At 47.0% G+C, this 18,553-nt stretch overlaps 1 protein-coding gene across 3 annotated transcripts in view; it reads left to right on the top strand.

Annotated features, from left to right (window-relative positions):
* The window catches only part of LOC135378912 (atlastin-2-like), a 277,503-nt gene that overhangs the window by 238,050 nt on the left and 20,900 nt on the right, over positions 1-18,553 (top strand). For all 3 annotated transcript variants that reach the window (XM_064612076.1, XM_064612075.1, XM_064612077.1), the window contains 4 exons: positions 2,849-2,976; positions 3,217-3,273; positions 3,467-3,538; positions 6,649-6,780. In XM_064612076.1, the coding sequence (XP_064468146.1) occupies positions 2,849-2,976; positions 3,217-3,273; positions 3,467-3,538; positions 6,649-6,780 (389 nt within the window). The remainder of the gene's footprint in view (positions 1-2,848; positions 2,977-3,216; positions 3,274-3,466; positions 3,539-6,648; positions 6,781-18,553) is intronic.

The following is an 18,553-nucleotide window of genomic DNA, read 5'->3' as shown; positions in this document are numbered from 1 at the left end:
ACCCTGTATAAGTGTCATTTCATGAAGGAAATTGACAGGGCATTGCGTGACCACGTGATGCGTTGAGTCAACTGGGGGCGTTGCCAGTGGTCCTCATGTCGACGTCATTTTGATGGTGGGTGGATATTCTATATAAGCGTATGTTTTCTCGGTTCGACGCTAGGCGTGCTGCACTCGGATGAAGTCGAATGTTTAAAATTCTAGTTTAGAGAAACCGTGGGGTTTTAATGCGTGAATTTTCTCATGGAGAGTCCTTGTTAGGTGCTTTATCAACGGCAAGTACGAAAGAGCTCCCACAACTTCTGGTCAGAGTCCCCTCAACTGCAAAGGGCATAACGTCACGCAATACTACTGAGTGTGCATGTTGGAACAGCTGTCTTTTTCGCATGGTGTGTGGCTGAACCCCTGCTCATTTTATTGCTTTACGACGGGCCGTACATCCTACCTGGCACACACGAATTCTGCGAAACCATCGTCGTAGCAGCACATCTCCAAATCTTTAGCGCATTGAAGCTGCGAAACAAATGTCACGTCGGGGAATGGCACCATGGAGGAAGGAAACACAAGGAGCGGCTCTTCCCTCCAGACTAGCGTAGCCACCCTCTAGCGGTCGCTCGGGTCAAAATCGCCATTGCTTCCTGTTCACCACGTGATCCCCTCTAAAGTTTCGGTTTTGCAAGGCTTTGTTTCTCGCGCTGCTGTCCGTATGATTTTGCTTATTGGAAGTAATTTATTGTGAAAATGTGAGCACCGTCGTAGAAACGACGTATGGTAATGTGTTCCTGTCCCGGCTGCGGCTCTCGTTGAACTGAAATCAGCTCTGTCACGGGAACGCGTTTTGTTCGTAAGTACACGGTAACTTGCTTTAGTCGCCCGTGTGTCTTCGAGTCATCTTGAATTGTTCATTTGGGACCTCAAACTCTGCCGCAGATTCGTTTCATATCTTCAGTTGTTGTACAAATCTGATTAATGGAACGGCATTCTTAACCACTTAGTCAAGAAAAGTACATACGTTGGAAGTAACCGTTGCCACACGTGATGTTTCCGGTCCCGCGTACTCCTTTTGCGTTCTGCACACTGTGACTGGTCTTCTAATAGAACAGTAAACATTCGTAACACACAGAAATAAAGTGCAAGCACGCGTTCAACGTAATACTGCCACCTGAACTGCGGCACAACTACAGCTCGCGTCGTCTGCTTTGCTGGATCCATGCTGTCTGGAGGGTCACGTGAGCGGTCACGTGGTAGACAGGAGCATCCCAGAATGCAATGCGAGGCCGGCTACGCTCGTCCCGATAGAAAACTGTCGGAGGGGCCGCTCCTTGTGTTTCCTTCCTCCATGAATGGCACTCTGAGTAGTTGCCTTTACGCAGTGAATATTGTCGGCACGGCGTCAACTGAAACGCTTTCGTTTCACTGGAATCCCTACGCGCATTCACTTAATGTCAGTGGGCGTGCAGATATTGTCCGGAAAACGCGAAGTACACATGCGTAGTTCCTCTGGTAGATCAGTGTTTGCAAAGGAAACTTCATCTTCCCAACTTTCGCTTGATCTCGCGGTCCCTCGGCTCGTAAAACACCTCCGGGTTAGCTGTGGACGTCTTCATACAAACAGGACAGTAACAACGTGCACCTCCTGATATAATAACTTCGGAGCTCCCAGAAGTGAAAGAAATGTCAGCAGATTTCCCATTATTCACAAGTGTCGAAAGCAGAGGAGAGGAGCTTGAAACCAATAACAACACGATCGACTACTCGCAGCCAGCGCAGCCCTCTGGTTCGCATAGATAAATGCTTCACGGAGATGTCGGTCCCGCTGGAGACTCCGCGGCTGCGTAGGCGGCTCTGATTTTTAAAATCCATTTATTTAATAATAAAGGAGTTCCCAGTCATAAAAATTGGTCAAGTAGACTAACGAGCGATACCGAACATTATGGTATGAATTTAATCTAGGCCGGTTCCGGATGCGACTGTCACCTGAATACGAGAACAACGTAAGGATGACTTCACATTTCTGGGACAATGTGTCAGGACTCACGAATCAGAAGGGGCTTCTATTGATGATGTGATATGACCACATTTTCGAAAACGGAACCGGAAGAAGACAGACATGGGAAATGCCCCTGATTGGTCAAAATGGGATCATGTGCGTCGACACTGAATATATTTCACTACCACAGGGGCACTATACAGTCGCTATGTCTGCTTAAAGGGGAGTGTAGTATCGCGAACGAAGATATTGAAAGTGTTCACTCGGCTTTGTGTCGTCTTTGGGTTTAGCGCTTGAAAAATGTATGTTTCTCATGTATTCCAACACATGGTCACCATTTTCCAGTCATCCACATTTCAGGAATTCGTTTGCTACACCACTCATTCGCCTGAACTTTTTTCCTACTTGTACTGCTTGATACTGATTTGTCTGCAATATCAAGCCCGTGGCACACCTGTCCTCTGTCGTTGGTGACGTGCGCCGAACAGCGGCATCACAGCAGAAATTGTGCTTTACACAGCGTCACCAGTTGGGAGAGGTCATCTGTGATACTTGGTCGTCGTGTGGTAGCATACGGCTAGCGTGGAAAAGAAAGAATGCTAACACACAACGCATGCTGCTCATGTGTATCACAGATGATTACTCCCGGTTGGTAGCGCAGTGCCAAACAACAATTCCGGCTCAACGGCTTCCCCTCAAGAACGGTAATGATACAGGTTCTTCTGGCGCGACACTGCTGATAGAGACATGTGGGCTACCGGCTGGAGATTCCAGACAAGTTTGTCGCAAGCACTGCACCGTTTTCCAACTACACACTCAAAAGCATCAGTACCTCACAATATCAATCTTCATTTACAGATCTTTCTACAGATTTTAAATTTCACATAAAGGATCTCGTGCCTTTTCTTCTTTCACCCGAAACGGTTGTTCCAAAAAAGATCAATGGAAGGATTGTTACGTGCAAGGAGCTCGTGTGCATGTTTCAGGTGAGCTCCTTCCATTTGTATGTTGTCGAGACAGTGTATTAGTGTACATAGAATGAGGACATCCTCCGGTTGTCTGCCCATTCCTTTGGTTGTTTGTTATATTTCATATGCTTTGGTCATAAGTTTTCTTTATTATTGTCTATTGAGAGCACTGTAGAAATGTTATGATTTATTTAGATGTATCACTGTGAGTGAAAGTGCGCGCGGGAAAATTACTATGACAATTCGTTCATCTTTCAGGCTTATTTTAGCGTCTTCAACCATAAGGAGCTCCCTCAACCCTTGTCTATCTTCAACGTAGGTTTGACTACACATGATTTACTTGCATATTAATGAATAAACGAAACGTGAATTTAAAGAATTTATTTCGCACGCGGTGATACGAGTACACTAATACAATGAATAATAATTTTATCTTGTACTTTCTTGTCTATCTCACGCATTTTGATAACCAGGCAGATATTATCTTCAGTATTCGTGCTCTTCGCAGGCGACTGCATTTATCCACAACAAGCGAATAATGGACAAGATCGTTGGAAAATATGACACCGGGATGGAAGCGGTAAGACACCCAATAACATATTTCTGTCATTCGAACTTCCTTCTGTCTATGAGTGCGAACAATATCGCCCTATAGGGTCTCTCAATGCATATTGTAAAGCGTCACAAACGAGGGTTTGCAACTGCAGGTGTCTTTTTCACGCAAAGTCACGCTAAGCATTATACTGGTCATAAATTTGAGACTGCAAGGAAGTAGAAATTTCAAAGCACAGCAGCGAGGCACTGCGGTAACCGTTGTTCCGCTGCATTGACGTTGTAGGTAAGAGTTGTGTCGCTCTGGCGGGTATTGGTAATTCTCCTTTCTATGATTCGCTAGCGAATTTCGCTGCACATGGCGTCAATCGTGTGCTCTTCAGGTTACCAGAGGGAAAATTAATAAGGCTTTGGCTTAAATAATTTAATTTGTGCGCTGGAAAATCACCGCTGGCATTGCCTGTCGTTTCAAGGCGCCTATAAAACGCATACCCTCTTTCGCGTGTCCTAGCAATTTTCTGAATCCCAACTCCCCGAATGCATTAAACAGAGGCAACATTTAATGTGTTCCAACGCCCTGCCTCATTCCTCAACTATTCGTCAAGAGTCACTACGTGTTTTCGCTGTGGCATTATTGTCACTGCGCAATGAAATGTACAAAAAACAGTGGGAGACAGCAGCCGCGCACGGGGGGCACGATCCTCGCGTGACGTCGAGACAGCCGTTTCTCGTTGTTGGTTCCTCCACTGCTCCCGCAGTGCTTAGATACGCTCGGTCATTCAGGGCTACGTCACATGCCAGGGGAGTAGACTAGGCCACGACGTACTCTCCTTCATCCCTTATTCTTCTATTCGCTGTTTCAAGGCGTGGTGGATATTTCAAAGGCATTCGGAATAGAGGATCACTCCCTCGCTGCAGATTACCTGCTCCCGTGGTTGCTTCGCAGGATATAATTTTATTCTTGCAGTACACGCCGCAGTCAAACAAACGCGAAACGCATTAGAAGTCAACTCAGTGCTCCTTTAAAGGAAGGTCGAGGACATTGATTCATGTATGTTTTATAAAGGCCGAAACAACATCAAGGACACCATTGTTTCTTAACGTCAGAGCACAAGATCACACACAAAATTTTCTTTGTGTTTGTCACAGAAAGACCGCCAGCTCTTTTAAACCCTATCATGTACAAAAGGAGACTTTCTGCGAAGAAGTTCAAGGAAGGCTCACCAACATAAATCGGCATATCCAGATCCCGCCATTCCCAAAACTACCGACCAATATCTAGTTTGTAATTGAAAACCTCACAGCATCCGTATGATTGCAGTTGCTACAACCACTTGCACAACCATTATCTCGCTAACATGTTCACCCCAGGCCACTGTACCTGAAGTAACCACGAAAGGTCAGACATCCGATGGCTGACGAGTCCTATTGGCGTTCCCAGTGGCCAAACGTTACTTCGTGCCAGTTCACCGGGCATCTTTATGTATGCACTTCCTATGCGCCTGTCCCGTTGCTCCAGGTGACAAAAGTTGCGTCCAGGTCCGTCCAGGTGAAAAAAATAACCAGAAAAGCTTCACTCATAATTTACAGACTACAAGTGCACTGCCATTAGCAGCACAAGCTGTAGGAATATGACCATCTCAATACAAGTCTTATACTTCAATACAATTCCTTCTACGCTAATCCCACTGTGCAAAACTAAGTGCCAAGCCAAAACTAACCGCAGTACTGAAATTTGATAATTTTACATTCATGAAAGCACACTGTTGCCAATGGTAATAAAATCGGCGTACCGAAAAAGACGTAGTAGAAATGACAGAGTTTCACACAGATGATACGAAGGCTTGATGAAATTTCCAGAATGCGAAGTTATTCCGATCGAGGTAACGTTTAAACACGGTTGTCGTTAATTTGTGTTAATCGACGGGCGAAGAGTCGGATTAGGTGGCATGCCTATTTGCGACACTCGAATTAATTAACATTGCGAGCAGACGTTTGTCGCGGAAAATCCTGGCAGAAAATCCCGGCACAAGATCCTACCGTCGGCTGGTACTATGTTCTTCCAAGCAATGATTCAGTCAAAGTTATCCACCACATAACTCTTTCGAGCTCGAAACACTTTGATAGCAAAGCTGACATTCAATGTACATATAATGATTCGATAGTTGTTGTATGCAATACGAGCTACAACTTGTATGACTATCGTCTGAACTGAACCCCAGGAGCTTGCGTGAGAGTGCATGCGTTTGCTTGCGTTCATGAGCTCTTTCAACCTTATTCATCAGCATAGTAGAACGTGAAGAAAAACAATATACAAGTTTCCGGCGATGCAGAATCAAAAATAACAAAGACGGTTAAGAGCGTCAACTGTTTACTATACTTCTTTCTACTACTTTCTACTTTTTACTACACTTCTTCACGTTTTTCAAAACCTGAAGAAGTGCAGCCTACTGCACGAAAGTCTCGTTTTTAATGTATATAGTAAACAGCTGATCCTCTTAACCGTCTTTGTTATTTTTATTCATCAGCCTCATATTAGGAACAGTTGCAGCAATACACTGGGTTCGTTGCTGAACAATTTCAACGTGCTTAATATTAACAGTGTACTCACTCTGGTGAGAGCTAATGCATGCCATCACCCTTTAGTTATCCCCTTACTTCATGCTTTGGGGGACTTTCCAATGTACCTGATTATGTGCATGTGTCGTAACTGTGAGTATTTGGCTTGTATGACCATTCTCTAAAATAGGATATATTGCTTTTACCGTAATAACGTTTCGCTGGTGCCTGTAATAACGTCTGGTATATGGGGCTGACGAGTACAGGACAGGGGCGACTGTTACCATACACCACTGTGGAAGGGTCAATTTTCTCTCTGTGTGGCCTTGACAGGCTCCGAAATATTCAACACGCGTTACACCGCGTTTAATATGCCCAATCACGCGTCTCTGTGACGGCAACTTGGAGGACGTGTGTCCTTGTGTCCTGGCAACTGGCACCCTGCAACGAACGTGTTGGCATCAGTTGTCAGCTTTTTAAAACGAAACACTGAAATCAGTTGGGAACTATTAATTCATGGAGGCCGCTGCCGGAGAATGCCATACGTCCGTTCGTTTCATTACATAATTGTCTTTACAGATCGTTCATTCCCACTCTGACACTGACATTCAAATGGAACATGATAGACTGACAAGAGAGTGCTTATCAGTGTTCCAGAACGAGCAAAAGATGGGAAAGCATGACGCAGAACTTCGGGAACTGCTCATCAAGGTAACATAGAGGGAAACCTTTTTGTCATGAACATACAAAAAAGAGTGCATTTTGCAGAAATATGCAGGTTCTTATTTGATGTTGTGTTTGATGTGTTTTCATAACTGCTGCCATAGCACCGCTGATACCATTTTCGCAGGCAGTTTGTAGCCAGCAGGAGATGCTGTGGGAAAGCCAACATAAATCCTGCAAGATGAATTGCCCATATTCACAAATCGCACTCATTAGATGTCTAGCAAAATTGGAGCCAGTCATTATCTTAATCCGCCTCCTTTTATAAAATTGCTGGAAGAAACAGATGCTGATATATAGTCGCACAATTCTGCTGTGCGAAAGAGACAACTCCACAACTGCTCACTTCTCAATCGCAAAAAGAGCGGAGCGCATTCACGTTGGAGGCAATGTGCTTTCGAGCGACTGAACTGATTGGGGGGCAGACACTGATCTGCTGGGCATAGAGACCACTTTTCTTCAGACGCTGTCAGACATAGCCACATACTATGTCGGCATAGTTCACTTTGAAGTCGGCTCAGACGACACATGCGCACCTCGTGCACCACCACTTTTCGTCCTTTACAAGCTGACCTTAGATCTTTCGCCCAGTAGCAAAAAAGTATTAATAAACATTTTAAGAGACCGTTATGTAGCTATCACCAACACAACTTTCAGTACCCCTGAATCAGCTGGAGTCCTGCACCTTCCTTTTATCGAAATTGGTTGGTTCATGGCCACATCCAGACCACCAACGTTCCCCCATCAAAGCTCTTCTCACTATTTGGACACCGTAAGACATCTGTCCTCCTTACGAGGCGACTCATAATTTAACCTCCCACATTACCACCAGCAATAGGGTAGAATAACTTCCAAATTGATGAAACTTTGCACTCAGCATCGTCAGATAATTGTTTTTGTTTGGTTGAAATGATTCACCATGATACCATGTCTATCGGCAAGTCCCGTCATGTGTAGGTAAGGTCACCCCTCACGTCTTACACTGTGTCGTCACTAGTGATTGGCAAAGGGGCGGCAATCCCAACCGCCGCCGAAACGGGCGGCGGTAGGGATCTGAGATCCCCCTTAATTGAGGACATTGCGTCACCCCTGGGCGAAGCACCTCAAAATTGTACTTGAAGTAAAATACGAACTAGTTCGCACCGGTTGCACTTTCAACGGGCTACCGCATCCGGCGCGGTCGATTCCGAAACAACTATGCCATTTCACGCCTCGTCCATCGCCGATATTGACGGCGAAACTCCGACGTGAATTAGTGGAGTTGTTCCTGCGCAATTTCATCTAACGCATGGTAACAGGAGACGACGGATGTTGAGGGCATACCGTAATTAATTCTCTCTAAACGTTACTTGGACAAGGAAAATCAGTGAGCGCCTCTTGGACCGGATATGGCTAATCAGGGAGTAGCAGAGACCTTGCCGTCCGTCCCATGGGCGGGTATGATGGCTGGCCTGTCTAGGTAGCGGAGAAATCTGTGATCGACTGGTCGAATGCTGTTTCTGGTTAGCGTCGTACGTGTTTGTACAGGCAAGAGCCTGACATCAGTGAAGTATTCTTTTTCTGCACTGCTCTTGGTATTCACGTACAACTTGGTTGATACTTTTATCTTTCCCAGTCATTCGTTGAAACGTGTGCGACACCAGCCAGAAGCTTTCTCTCGCTGCGAACACCAATAGTGGATGCTTGTCTATGCCGCATTGGTACGGTGATATTGTTTCTTTGCATGAAGTCTGAAAGTGCATACATGTCAGCAAGACAAAGAAATCCCAGTTCCTTGTTCTGTATTCCGAAGATTAATATTAAGATGAAACCCCGGCGACACGGTCGATCACGAGAGCGTGCGATGGGTCAACACATATGAGAATTCTGTTCCGTTCTTCTTGATTAGGAAATGATGAAAAGAATGCGTGGCGTATTTCCAACATGCTGAGAAGAAATTCGTACTACAAGGTTCCTGTTTTCGATTTCGATACATTCTTTGTTGCCGGCTTTCTGTCCATAAGCAGGAGAAACGTGTTCCGCTGTACTGCTTCCCTGCCCCGACGTGATCTCGAACCTGCACTCGCAGCTTTTCGAAATCTCCGACTGTGGCTACGGGTTCGTTGGAGTCGCGAATATGCACTCCACAGTCCACCTTTCGTGTTATGGGTATGCACAAGTACTTAAAACTTGTCACATTATTTAGCACAATTTCGGAATAAATCTATTCTGTTCTGTTCTCGGCGGATGTGGGCGCATCGCTCGAGCGCGCGTTGTTGGCTCTGCTAGTCACCGTGTAACACTCACCAGATGGATTTATTGACCTCCGGGATATACTAATACAGAACAAACGTCTGTAAGCTGTTTAAAGAAAGAAAACCGCTAACACCATCACGCACGCGAAACGTGTTATGCTGCCATCTTCCACTGTCTCCCTCCTCAGTCTCCTGCTCAGGCCTTTCTCTCCTACGCGTGGCTCGCGCACCATCTGTTTGTGCAGGATATCGCCTTTACAGACACCCACCCCTAAGCAGCGACCGCTAGAATACACTGCTAGCCAATGTCTGAATAAACCGTGATCAGCGACGGAACAAGACAGCCATGCTGAAGAAGAAGAAAAAAAATGTTTCTGATGAGGCGAACACTCGTGTAGGCAACATCGCTCAGCTTCGTGCAAGCAGGGCTGCGCTGGAAAGCAAGGTGAGGAAGAAGACAGATGCTCTAGTAGAGATGTAGGACAAAATTTTTGGGTGTAGTTCGTTACCGGGACCACTCGTTTTTAAAAAATTGTGAAAGGGTTTGAAGGGTAAATATTGCATAGAAGTGAAAGAAGTTCATATACTGAATCTAAAAAGGTAAGAATTATAAAATTCTGTGGACTAGAAGTTTTTTTATAGGCATTTTAACAACCCCATCTGATTCACTTTTAGCACAGGAGAAACACGGGAATGCTAAGCCTAACGGATTCGAAACTTGGGCTAAATCGCCTCACTTTAGTGAGGTTAGGTTAAGTTAGGTTCTACAGATTGGGGGGGGGGGGTCTGTGCCCCACCCCAGGCACGCAGTAGGCGGTGCGGGCGTCGAGACTGTGCCTCGGGTTAGGTCCTCAGAAGCTCCTCACCCAAGATGGCGGAGCGCCATCAAGAAACGGGCGATAAAATTTAATTTTTATATGTTTCACGCAATATACGAGGGTCATTCCTGTTTAATTTCGTTCCTAATTTGCTCCTGCTTCAGGTAAAAACATAAAATTTACCTAGTTATTTTCTTTGGTTACAAAAACGCAGTGGTCCCGGTAACGAACTACATCCAAATTTTTGAACAAGGAAATCGAAACTGCGGCCGGCATTCCAAAGTCCCGTGCGTTGATGCATCTGGGCACTGTGACACGATTAAGATCTCGAGCTGCGCGGCCGCAAACGTCAACGGGAGGGGTAACTCCGGGGGCAACGGGAGGGATAATGGCGCGTGTCGAGTGACGTGCACGCAAGAGTGATTGCTACGGGAGCCCTTTTCGGTGCCCAGGTGGACGGGCTTCAATGGAACTACGAATAGAGAATCGCTGGTTGGTGCTCGATGCTACCTAAACCCTGTGGAGCTATTCTCGATGAAGTAATAAGCGCGCATTACTTTACGACAAGTTCCCCGTCACATTCAGGGTGGAACCTCTTGTTCCACCCACATTTCTATGGGCGACAACGTAAACTTCCGTGTTCCGTGCTTCTTGCATTGCTATTGGCCGACAACTAAACAGACCAAACAGCGGGAAAGCGCCAGTGGCCGAAGCTATGCTGCCGCTACGATTATTTTCTGCTGCTGACACTCATCTTTGGAGCTTTTGCGAGGTCAGAGATTATGAAAGACCTATTCTTTACGTTCAGAAGCATTACTGCAACCCGAGGAAAGCAATGTAATATTACATATGTAACGCCGCATAGTCACGTCAAGGAGGTACTGCAGTCGTATGACATATGTTTATTAACCATGCACAGCAGCAATAACAGTAATTTAATCTTGTAATGATCGACAAAAACCAAACATGTTGCAAATTGCAAATAACACTGACAAGCACTAAAAGAACGGACATCGTCATCGTAAGCTTGTGCACAAGCAACACACGGATTCCTCAAACAGGCCACATGCTAGTGACGCGCAGGAACTCCAAGTTTTTTTTTTCGGGACATCCACAAGTACCTTCAACAATTTGCGGGTGCGCCGTGTGCTTTCATCTAGGCTCTACCTTCAACGGCAGGAGCAAGGGCGTACCTTACACAGCCAGCATAGCCGTTCCCTATTGTGGGCGCAACCACCGGAGGCCTCGAAGGGAGATTGTGTCGTATATTCTCAGAAATATTAGCTATATATTACTATATACTACTCAACAAAACAATTATCAATTCCCGGCACTTTGTTTACATGGCATTTGGAGTTGTGTGTTTCTGCATCGTTGCTGGTTAAAGTTGGCCTTTCCACTGGCTACCGGAAGCAGGTTTTGGCTCAACCAATAAGGACAAAATAAAATTATTTCGGCATGCTGTTTTCCGTTTCCTGTCGCAAGCAATGGCGTGGGCACAACGTCTGCAGTACTGCTACTTGGGTGCTGTTACTTCTGTAATATTGCTCTCCTTGTGTCCCATTGTGGAGCTATCACAAGGCATTTATGTCAGCACATCACACATACATTAAAATACACAAATATAAAGGTTCTGCAGGATTTTCATTAGAAGATGGCCGTTCCCGGTTCCGAAAGGGCGAAAATAGGGCGTTCTCGTGAGGCAGTAGCCCAGCTACAACAATGCAACCGCGTGCTTGATTGCTTGCGCATTTGGTTGCGTGCGCGTGACGGTTCTTCACGCCTTCCTCGATTGGTTACCAACGATAGCTTGCAAAAGAAGTAATGTGCGCATTACTTCATCGAGAATAGCTTTCCTGGTGATCGCCGGACGCAGCCGTGGAGACGGTGGGGGAGCAACAATGAGCCTTGGCGTTCAAGCGGGTCTTCACGACAATTAGATAACGACAATTTCCAAGTGCCACGAGACTTCTTGGAGGGTCTCAACTTCAACGACAGAGACGACGACGCTGTGATATTCCTACGTCGTGTAGAAGGTGAAATGCAACCCTTCAGCGCGTCCGACAAAGCAGCAATTGTGGCACTGCACAAGCGCCTTGTATGACATGCCCTTGAGTGCCAGGATATGCCAGATGGCGGCTCAACAATCCGTGACTGGCAGACATGGCGTCAAAACTTTGTTGAGTGCTTCACGTCTACTCGTGGAATTCGAGGAGTACAGCTGGCTCTGTCCCACGTTGTAAGCTCCCTGCAGACTATGTAGACCGCGCCCGGGCAATATTCGTCGCCATAATTCCTCACTACTATTGATGAGGGATTGTCAGCCCACGTGCAGTTGCAGACAGACGTCCGAAAGTGCGCGGCTGCGGAGAGGCCGCATCAGGTTGTGAATGGTTAGTTTGATGTCTTAGATGATGTGCCACTTCGCCCCAAAACAATGCGTAGCACCTGGACTGGAGAAGACATCTAAGAGGAAAAGAAGGGCAGCGGAAGAGAAGGCCGAAGACAAGGCTGACAAGACAGGTAAGAGATTGTCAAAGAGGTTTCACCAAACCAGAAGCCAAGCCAAGCGGCATGCCAAAACGAGAAACGGAGTTGCTTCCGGTACGGTAAGGTTGAGCATCTCATAAATCGCTCCCCACAACCGCCTAGCCCGAGTGACAGTGAAACCCTCCTGGAACAACGAGTGACATATGTATGTGTTCATGTCTGGAGAGGAAGGCACCACGCAAGCTTTCAGAGGACGGGCGTGGGTGACCGGAAAGAAATAAGCTCTCAACTCAACGTGTGCGACCACACTTGTGAGGTGTCAGAAGCTGTGAACGAACTGTGTGGACTCTATGACGTCAACACTGGACCGGAGAGGTTGCCCATGAACGACCTACACCACCGAGCAGTGATAGGCCTGACGGTGGTGGAGAAAGTGACACGTGCTCTGTTTGACAGTGGATCAGATGCGAACCTCGTATCCTCACAGTTTTTGCTGAATGCCAGCGGAATGGTCAAAACTCGTAGGGGCAGCATTGGACGACCCAAACTGTACCAACATAACAGTACCCTGACTACCATTGGTGGACTAGACGTCGAGGTCACATGGAGGGATCAAATAGAGTGGATACCCTACCAAACGGCACTGGTATAAGCTAGAGATTTTGTACTGGGAGCGTCATTTTTGGTACGTCACCGACTGCTGACGGACAGGCAGGAGCACGTGGCGTCGTTTGCTCAGGCGTCGGATATGATGTACCTTAACGACTTCGTTAGTGGCGCGTTGCATCCAAGTGGGTGAACAGATTGGCAAGCGTATTTTTGGACAATATGGGGAAGATGGGGGGCCCTAGAGAACAACAGTGGAAGTTACACACGTCCGAGGGCCCACTGATACGCAACTACCGCGGAAACCATCTGGTAGTGTGACAAGAGGAGATACAAGAAGCTGTGGAGATGGCGGGAATTATTCGGCAAAGTACAAACGCCTTGTGCACCCCCTGTAGCGTGTGAGAAAAGCAGACGGAAGCGGGGGTTTCAGTTTGTCTGGACTATCAAGAGTTAAATAAGCGAGAACTTGCACGGCACCAATGCGTGATATTCGAGGGGTACTGTGGAGCTTCCCGGGTTCCACAGTGCATACACAGCCCTGCCAAGTAGAGCTCTGCACGGGCCCGGGCAGACAAAATACGCCGGAAACGCGGGCCGGCCCGGCCCGGCCCCGAGCCGACAAACACGTTTCCGAGAGTCAGGTTCGGTGGGGTCACGCAGCTAATTCCACACAATAGAGGACTATTAGTTCATATCATCACGCGCTTGCGTCATTCCTGTGCATATATTTGCAAAGACAAGTAAAGGACACTGCATTATGTGTACGATTCAACCCTCTAGAACTTGTATGTTTGTGGTCTTGTCTTCTCTTCTGATAAATTTACTTATAAATTTGTTTGATACGCGCCAGGAACGCGTACGTCACGGCTAGAAATACTAGGCCGGGATCTACTCGCCGAGTCACCGGGCCGCGCCAGGCCGAGCTCCACTCACTGGGCCACCGGGCCGGGCCGGGATGGGCCGCATAAAAATATGAAGGTCCGGGCCCAGGCCATTTTTCGATGCGCCCGGGCCGGGTCGGGCCCGGAAAAGTAGGCCCGTGCAGGGCTCAATTGTCAAGTGCCAATGAGCGAGGAAAGCATTCCATACACGGTAAACCAGGTCCCGAACGGCCTTTGCGGCTTCAACAGGATGCACTTTGTGTTGAAGTGTGCTCGGTGTATTTCAGGGCATAATGGACATAATTCTAATGCGACTGGTTGGACGCAACTGCTGGGTGCATTTGGATCGTATCATCACCTTTGCAAGCGGAAGAGAAGAAAGGCTCGAATCCTCATCGAAGTGTTGGAACGACTGAAGCAAAGTGGCTTTACTTCCAACCTGGAAAAGTGTCAGTTCTTCCGTAACGACCGAAGTTCCTAGGGCGCGTCATATCAGTAAGACGTGCGGAGATTGATCCGGGAAAAGTTGCGGCTATCCAAGAATACTCACGTCCACGTAACAAGCGGGAATCGAGAATATGCCCTGGAATGGTAAAACAGAATCGTTAACACCTCGAACACCAGCCGTCAGTGAAACGAATCAATGGAACGTGTGAAATCAATAGAACGTAGATGAAATGAGGTGGCAGAACTTGATGGCAAGCAGTCAGTTCAACATAGGAGCCGGCTGAAACGCGCAACGCTGCGCACGGCAGACGTTGAAGAGGAAGTTGGACATTCCTTATACTCTGTCACAATTGTGGCGCTGTCAAGTGTGCCCAGGTGTGACTGCTTTTCTTGACTGCAACTTTTGCGTGCACAAAACGATGGGGCGCGAGCGCGACGTCGGAGAGGAGGAGACTGGAGAGGGGGACAATGGAAGATGGCGGCATGATATGTTGCGCGTGTGTCATAAGGTTCGCGGTTTCTAAACAGTTTACACGCGTTTATTCTACAGGGTGTCCGAGCTAAATGTGACCATATTTAAAAAATATATATCTATCACTTTTTCCGAGTTCAAATAGCATATGCTGAAGGGCACTCCCTAGGAGGGCAATAGCAGACTCCTAAACAATGTCTTAAATTTCAATAAATAACTTTTTAATTATAAAAGATACAAAGTTGTTCCAATGAGAACATCAGATCTCTTCGGTCACCAGATACCAAAGCCGTTTTCAGAACAAAAATCCGTTCGATAGATCGTTCGCAAATAATTCGTGAATGAACACCTTTTTTTTTTATTTTGTTCATTGCGCATCTCTAGAGGCGCGTCTTTCCTTCGCCCCCAATACGAGAGGATGAAAGAACACACTATCACCTCTTGCGTCCTAAGGTAAGCAGCCCAAAATGCAGCCCAAGGTAAGGGCAATTGCGATAGAGTCACACGATACATTTGTCTTTGTTTTGTTTCCGCAAGCTAAAGCTAATCTTCGACTCATGAGGCGGCACAGTGCTCCTTCGCTCTCTCACCCTGGGGGTGAAGGAAAGACGCTTCTTCGAAGATGCGCAATGAACAAAATAAAGAAAAAAATGGTGCTCCTTCACGTATTTTTTGCGATCTATCGAAGGGATTTTTCTGAAAACGGCTTTGGTATCTGGTTAGCGAAGAGATCAGATGTTCTCATTGGAACAACTTCAATTGAAACTTCAACTTCTTATTGAACTCCAACTTCAACTTCTTATTGAAAGTCAATTGTCTTAGGAGTCTGCTAATGCCGTCCTATAGGGAATGCCCTTCAGCATGTGTTATATTGCAATTGGTTTCATCTCGGAAAAAGTGATAGATATATTTGTAAAAAATATTGTCACATTTAGATGGGACACCCTGTATATTAATGTATCTCGAAGGACAATAAATCCTTCCAGTGAGCGCTACAACCGGACCGTCGACGCTCCCTTCAAGTTCTGCTGACATACATTTGTTAAAAGTGTTCCATGCAGTTAGCCCTTATTACTTGAACCGCTATGTATTGTTGTTTAGAATGGGTGAGTGTCTGAGTGTCGGTACATGGCCGTATGAAGAAACGCGGACTATAAGAACAACGGACAAGACATAAGTAAGCTGTCGATACCGTTAACTTGTGTCTTGTCCATTGTCCTTATAGCTCTAGTTTCTGCATGTAGCTATATACAGAGGTCGGCATTTCGGCCCGAAAGAACTCACGATCACGATCATCTGATAAGGCGAGCACGAGGCTGAAGCCAACCAACGCTCACGCTCAGGCTGATATGGCGCGTGATCGCTGTGCACCATGAGCGCGATACTGGATCGCACTCATCCTCGCGCCACTGTTTATTGCAATCAGAACGTCGAACGAATGAGTTGGTTCGCGCATGCATGCAGCGATCATCATGAGGGTGACTGCATGAGTTCGATCACGATATCAAGCAAAGGCCGTTCGTGTGATATCTAAGCATTATCGCGATCACCATGTAGTTGCGCTATTGGCACATGGCACTTGCACACAGCAAAGGCAGGGAGGGCATGCATTTCCTCTTGTGATTGTGCTTTCGGGCCAAAAATAGCTGCAGGCGAGCAATAAAAAGCTGTTCGAGCCCAGGTGTGGGTCCTTTGGGCACTGGTTGTGAAGGCAACAGGTGTTGCGCCACCGCTGCAGCGAAGAATCGTGTTTGATCGCGTTGACGAGCTCCACACCATGGGTGACTTTGCTGTCCCCGATTGGCTGCAGGACCACTTCAAATATATCGGCAGCTCTAGTGACGGCGAGAAAACATTTATGATGTGTCTTCACTGTAACACGCCAAAATTTGGAAAGAGAAGAGCAGTGGGAAATTTCGAGCACGGTCAGAGCACACTGTGGATCTTTCCACAGCCCTCGGCATCCACGGTGTCCTTGATACCACGTTCCTCGGGTGCCTGAAGTTCGGCAGACGTCTCTACTTGATGAGTATCTTGCGGAGGAATATGACGAGCAAGATGTCTGTACCTTTTGGAAACACGACACCAGTCGATATCATAAGCTGGGTAGCCTAGCGGAGGTCTGCTTTGGCATACCGGCCACTGCCGGTGGCGTCGAACGCCTTTCTCGGTGGCCGGTGCAATACAAAGGGCGTGACAATCCTCACTTCTCCAGACTACAGTGGAAAAAGTCATCCTCGCGGCGGAAAGGGGTCAAAGGGGTAGGAAGCCGGAGAAATTCCACGACGCAGCTGAATAAATAATTGGTATTGGAAGCACAATGTAGACTACCGATTATGACATATTTCTTAACTGCCGTGGCCATTGGCCCTCTCCTCACGACTATGTCTACATGCCGAAGCAAAGTGCGAGAAACAGAAAACGACACACACTACCACATGCCGACATTGCAAAATTCTAGTATCGTGACAACGGACATTTGGTCTGGTCAACCGGCAACAGGTTCACAACGACACAGTGATCGTCGAAGACGAGATACGAAAAATTAGAGACGTCCGAGCATGCTAGACACAGTTGAGAAAGCATCCAAAGACTAGCGTTATGCAAATATCGCCTCTTACATTTGAACTTTATAGGCAGGGGCGTGTTGAGGGTAGACAGCAGTGAAGCAGAGCATCAACTATAATATAAAATTAATCAGAATGGGACTGAACACACGGCGTTGCGAACGCGTGCAGAAGGTGCACGCTTCCCTATACATTGTACTTTTGCAGAATAACATGATCGCGGTAATGCGCGATCACGCAATAATCGCGCTCAGGGCAAAGAGCCTGACCGTAATCACATTGGAATTCCCCTTGAGTGCCGCCAGAGGCGTGGCATCATTATCGCAATACAGGAATCACGAAATACAGATTACTGCCGTGAGCGCTCGCGATCACCACAGGGTTTCCTGATGTTATTTCAACGCGCCGTGATCATCGCAAGGGCACTTCAATGACGATTGCAACCACAGTCACACTCATCCCTTTGGTGATCGTGATGGCGGTTATCGTGGGTTATCGCGTTCATGCGTGATTTCGCCGAGGTCTGGCTGTATATTGCAGGTTGAATATACACTCTGATGTTGGCGCGGGGAGGGGGGGGGGAGGCACGTGACTCGCCTTTGCAGCTTATGGTCTAAAATGTCACCCGTGTCCAAAAAAAAAAAAAAGAAAACGGTAGCTCCCGCGCAAGCTCAGATAGGCAATAGAATTTTAGAATGAAAACTTAGATAGAAATCTAAGCAATCTAAGAAATTTTATACCGTCCGACGTCATGATCGCGTTCGTGGACCGATTGACGACCAAGATTTTGTGGACGCTACATAAATGGACTTGCCCGCTACAATAAGCCCAGCATATCAATGAGGTCGAGCAGGCCAGTGCCAGAGCACTACTAATTTTTCAATACTAATGTCTCATCTGCCTACGCATCGAGAAGCGGGGAAGAAATGGCAGCTCAGCGTACTGGGAGATTCCGTTGTACAATGCCTCCCGAACGACTGGATTACGCTCAGCGGGGGGTCACGTGACATGAGTATTCCGCAGACGCCGACCATGAGATTTGAGGTGGGCCTGCCCATAAGAGCTCACGCTCTAAGACCACATGACATTCATAGCCTCCTGCGGTCGAGAAACACCGCTGGACTTCAGTGCTACGCGAGAGATCATGAATTTCACCGCATTACTGCCAGCAATGTGGAAGGGTTTCGCCCCTGGCGATGAAACTCCCGATCATCTTGACAGTAACAGAATGTTGTTCCGTGCT

The sequence above is a fragment of the Ornithodoros turicata genome, chromosome 1 (genome assembly GCF_037126465.1).
Source record: "Ornithodoros turicata isolate Travis chromosome 1, ASM3712646v1, whole genome shotgun sequence".
NCBI lineage: Eukaryota > Metazoa > Arthropoda > Arachnida > Ixodida > Argasidae > Ornithodoros > Ornithodoros turicata.
Note: the sequence above shows the minus strand (reverse complement) of the source record. Positions and strands in the feature narration are given on the sequence as shown.